The 4,893-nt window shown below is 38.2% G+C and overlaps 1 protein-coding gene across 1 annotated transcript in view; it reads left to right on the forward strand.

Annotated features, from left to right (window-relative positions):
• Positions 1-3,620, forward strand: part of UTP15 (UTP15, U3 small nucleolar ribonucleoprotein, homolog (S. cerevisiae)) — a 15,500-nt gene extending 11,880 nt beyond the window's left edge. Inside the window, exons 9-12 of the mRNA XM_006899032.1 lie at positions 698-799; positions 989-1,122; positions 1,763-1,821; positions 3,328-3,620. Of these exons, the coding sequence (XP_006899094.1) occupies positions 698-799; positions 989-1,122; positions 1,763-1,821; positions 3,328-3,584 (552 nt within the window). The 3' untranslated portion in view covers positions 3,585-3,620. The remainder of the gene's footprint in view (positions 1-697; positions 800-988; positions 1,123-1,762; positions 1,822-3,327) is intronic.
• The last annotated feature ends 1,273 nt before the right edge of the window (positions 3,621-4,893 follow it).

Here is a 4,893-nt window from a genome sequence, read left to right on the forward strand (position 1 = left end):
CCTCCCCAAACCCCACCCCCTACCCCCAAATATAATCCACTCTGCAACCCTCGTAAGTATTTTTAAAGGGGGAATTTGTTAGAGTTACCAGCCCTGCCTTTGAACATTACTGAAAAGTTTTCTACCTCAGATTGAGCTCTAGATTACTAGATTCAGGCTGGGGGTAGGATTTAGTAACAAGTAATGGGTAACAAGAACTCCTTTATTTAATATCCTGAGTCATAATTTAATGTTAATAGTGCTTTACCGTGTTTGTAGTAATGGCTTTTACACACTGATATGATTGTCTAAGCAGCCCTGTGAAATAGAATCAGAATGCCCCATTTAACATAGGAGATTAAGATGTATCCTAACAAAAGTTGTTAGGACTAGATGGCAATAGTTGTGCTTCTGTTTTCACCAAGTCACTTTGTAAAGAGTGTAAACTCAAGGAATTTTTGCGCAGAAGTTACTGTGTGTGTGTGTGTGTGTGTGTGTGTGTGTGTGTGTGTTATAAATTTAAAATTATGGAGAACACGTGATGTGTTGTTTTCTTCTGTGTTCATTTAATCTAACCTACATTATGATCATAACATTTTTTTATGTTACAGTTTAGGGAAACCGAGATTTAAAAAATAGTGCTATGTAAACATTACTTTTGTATGAAAGTTAAATTTATACAGATTTTTTCTTTATATTTATTTCTTGATACATTTAGGAGGATATTTCGATCACTAGGCCATCAAAAAAACACTTGGAATTGTACGACAAGGATCTAAAAAATTTTCGGATCTCTAAGGCCCTTGACAGAGTCCTTGAGGTAGGTGAGGAGAATGATTTCAAAAACATGCTTTATTATTTGCCTTATGCATCCCATACCTATGGACTGTAAAGACAAAAACCTGTTCAGACTTGGTAATTAGTGAGTTTCAAGCCTGATTTCCTCCCTCTCCCTTTTGCTACCTTACTTGCATATGCTGATTTTATATATTTTTGTAAAATTTTGTAGCCAGAAGTTACAATAAAGACACCGGAAGTTACAGTTTCCATCATAAAGGAGCTCAATCGAAGAGGAGTTCTTGCGAATGCTCTTGCAGGTCGAGATGAAAAGGAACTCAGCCGTATCCTTAATTTTTTGATAAGGTCAGATACTTGCTTTATTACTTAATGAGAAACACTTACTTTCTTGTTTGATCTTTGTAGAGAACTAATGGAAAGGACAAATTTTTTTTTAATTTGGAGTAGGAAAAGCAAAAGTTTTATTATGTATGCTAGCAGCTAAACATAAATGAGACAGAGCTTATAAGCTTCTCGAATTGTGTCCTCATAAGGAAAGATTCTGAGAAGGTACTGAGAAGGCTAGGTTAAGGGTTTGGGGAAGAGCTCGTGTTTATCTAGCACACTGAGGAAGGAAAGGTGAGACTTCAGAAAAGGAGAGACTGTGCACTTCATGGGTGCACACAGCTGGCCTCTAACATGTTCTCTTTCCTGTAAGCTATTGAGACATCACAGGGCACACTTGTAGGTTTTCTTCTTTCGAGATGACTTCTGCTTGGTTCGGTGCTTGATCACCAGGAAATGTGTCCTTTCAAAATGGCTGTCCTCCAAAAGGTCATGCTCACATGGCACCTAAAAGCTAGGACAATATTTATTGTGGGCACGGTTTCTCTTCTTTAAAAATGACTTCATCACAGTAGTAGTTGTTACTGAGTGAGCTGAGTAAATTTACTTTAAAGATTTAAAAATATTGGAATGTTTCAGTAATCAGAACTTTTCTTTGTAGGAATCTGTCTCAGCCAAGATTTGCTCCTGTTTTGATAAATGTGGCTGAAATAATTATTGGTAAGTAGTTCAAATCTGAAAATGCTAATACGCTTCTTAAAGTAAATAGATTCATTTCTGACTCAAAGACTCAAGGTGCCAAGGAACAAAACACTGCCAAGTCCTGTGCCGTCTTCACAGTTCCTAGTGTGCATTATTGTGGTTCCTTTGTCAACTCATTTAATGGAGGATCTTCCTCCTTTTCACTGACCTTTGGTGCCCTTCTCCCGGGAGTGGCCCCTCCTGATCATGTCTGTGAAGTCTTGCCCTCTTTACCATCCTGCTACAATTCTTCCAGGACAGCCTTTTTCTCTTTGGCTGTCCATGGTCTGTTTCATATTCTTTGCCAGTCCCACAATTTGGAGACATTAGGGGTTTTTTGTCTTCATTTTCTGACTTTTGCATGCATATGAATGATTGAAAATATGACAAGGGCCAAGCACATTTTGGAGCTCTTTAGCACTTTGCTTTTATTATACCATATACCAAAATTAATGGCACACCATTGATCAGAAGCTTCAGGTCAGCATATCATCCAATTATATAAATCCATAATATCTGATATTAACAGCTCCATCCATGGATCAGTTCCCTAGTTCCTTTGGTCTTTTTGGTTTGGTGAAAAGATTTGCTAGAAGGTCCTACAGAGATTTGGACACATCAACAAATGACTCACATGCCTGGAGATATTCAGGCTGGTTTTCTCATAGACACTGGCAAGCAGTAGGCCAGGCTGGATGCAGTTAGATGCTTAAATACAGTTGCACTGCTGCTCCTGTGTTAGTGCTTTTCACATACTCCCAGTGGGGAGAGTGCTGTCCTGTCGTGATCCTCCAGCGGTTGCTGATGTGTGAGACCATGCGTCCTCAGTTGAGGTAGTCGGAGATCAAAAAGTAGAGGTGTGAAGTAATGTGATTAGCAATAAAAATAAACTGACAGCAGTTTGAAGTATAACAAAATGGTGGCAGTGTTGCCACTTTAAATTGTAGAACTAGGAACATTACAAATTTAAAATGTTTTCTAAAAATTTATACTGATCATAGTAATTTTTATATGAAAAAGTCAAAATAAGTAAAGATTTCTACCCTGTACTCTAAAATTACTTGGAAAATATTCATTCACATAGATTATTATTTTTCATTTAAGTTCTAAATTGATTGTAAAATGAGATTTTTCGCTTTCTTTATATGTTGTTATGTGCCGTCGAGTCGCCTGCAACTCATGGCGATTATGTACAGCAGCTCTGAAGCCTGCCGTGTCCTGAGCCAGTGTCACTGACTCGGACACAGCAACCTCTAATGCCCAGTCACTGTGTTAGTCCATCTAATCCAGGGCTTCCTCTCCTGCGCTGTTCCTTTCTGAGCATGATGTCCTTTTCTCCAAGGACTGGTCTCTCCTGGCCACATGCCCAAAGTATGTGAGACAGTTTTAAAATCTTGGCCTCCAAGGAGAGACTTGGTTTCACCCTCTGCAAGATATGTATATATAAATAATATCTGAAAAATATTTCCAATCTTCTCTTTCTAGATATATATCTACCAGTGGTTGGTCAGTCACCTGTCGTGGATAAAAAGTTTTTGGTACTTCAAGGACTTATAGAAAAAGAGATTGATTACCAAAGAGAACTGTTAGAAACCTTGGGAATGATGGAAATGCTTTTTGCTGCCACGACTCCAAATGAAAGCACTTTTCCGCTGGAACACGACTCTGATGGATTGCTTGAAAACAAGACAGAATCTGTGGATGCCATAGAAACTGACTTAGAATGTATTCAGCTCTGTTGACTGCTGGAAAGAGACTCTTTTTCATATATTAGAAAATTTTACGGAAGCAATTTTATTGAAGAGACAGGGATGATTATGTTTGAAAAATAAGAATTCTTACTTTAAAACATGATGTTCCATGTAATATTTTGATTGTTTTGTATCTTCAACTAGAAGATCACAGTTGATTTGTTCATTGTTACGTTCGTGTTGTATGCACTGGTATTAATACAGTAAAGTTTGTAACAGAATTTGGGTAAGTAGTCAGATAAGAGTTCATATGAACCCTTTCTGGAGAGGACTTTAACTGGGAATTTGGGCAAAGGAATAAGGGTTTATTTTATTATTATTAGTTTTTATTTCTGTCTTGAAAAAAGGCAGCCATAACAAAGCAAGGAGCAACAACACAAAATCCCTCTCTTCATTCTTGTTGGTGTCCTTGGAATATCCAAGCCCCTTCTGAGCCTGACTGTCCTTCCCTCTCCTAGGCGTCACCGCTTGCCTGGGTCACGTGCTCTCTAAGAGCTGGTAACAGAGCTGTGTCCTTTTCCCACATGGCAAGTCGGGCTCCCTGGACCTACCTTCACAGTGTGATGAATCAGTATTGGTGTTCTAAAAATGGGCTTTCCTTCTCAGGCATTTGTGTATTTGTTTTTATTTTTTTGACCTTTAACTGTTTTTATTGGACCACTTTTCCTTTTTAATTCCCCTGAATGTATATAGCATTTCTGTCAGATTTTCAACTTACTTCAGGCCAACGGAATTATACAATAGGCCATTTTTCTTATAATAATGTGAAACCTGAGAGCCAGAACTTAATGGGAGCACCTTGACATTAAAGGTCTTGCAAGTTTCCTTACTTTTGATGCGGCGTAGTCTTACCACTTTTCTGTCACTCGAGAGTATCTTAATTTTTCTTTGACATGTCTTATCTTGTACAAATTACAGCTTTTGCAAGCTGTGTTCTATTTAGCATTTCATACATATGCCTTTTAAAACGACTTTCTCAGATCTTTGTGCTTCCAAATATTTTCCTCTATTCTTCACCGTCATCCTGTGTTTCAAACCCCAAACAAGAGTTACTTTGAGAAATGGTTGTGTTCTTAAAAACTTAAATGTATATTATGTTTTGTGGGGGTCTTTTGGCCAAGAAATATCTCTGACACCTCTTCTTGCTGCTTAGTGTTTCCTAACACATTTACTGCACACTCGATACCCTTCCTGCTTGCCCTCGCATCCTGTCATCCCACAGAGTAATTGCCTGTCAGGAATGTGTCTCAAGCTGAAACATCTCTTAGTTACAGGAAGGCTTTGTGTTGAGATGATTTAA

Source organism: Elephantulus edwardii, unplaced genomic scaffold (genome assembly GCF_000299155.1).
Source record: "Elephantulus edwardii isolate Elephantulus edwardi_28Jun2011 unplaced genomic scaffold, EleEdw1.0 scaffold00244, whole genome shotgun sequence".
NCBI classification, from domain to species: domain Eukaryota; kingdom Metazoa; phylum Chordata; class Mammalia; order Macroscelidea; family Macroscelididae; genus Elephantulus; species Elephantulus edwardii.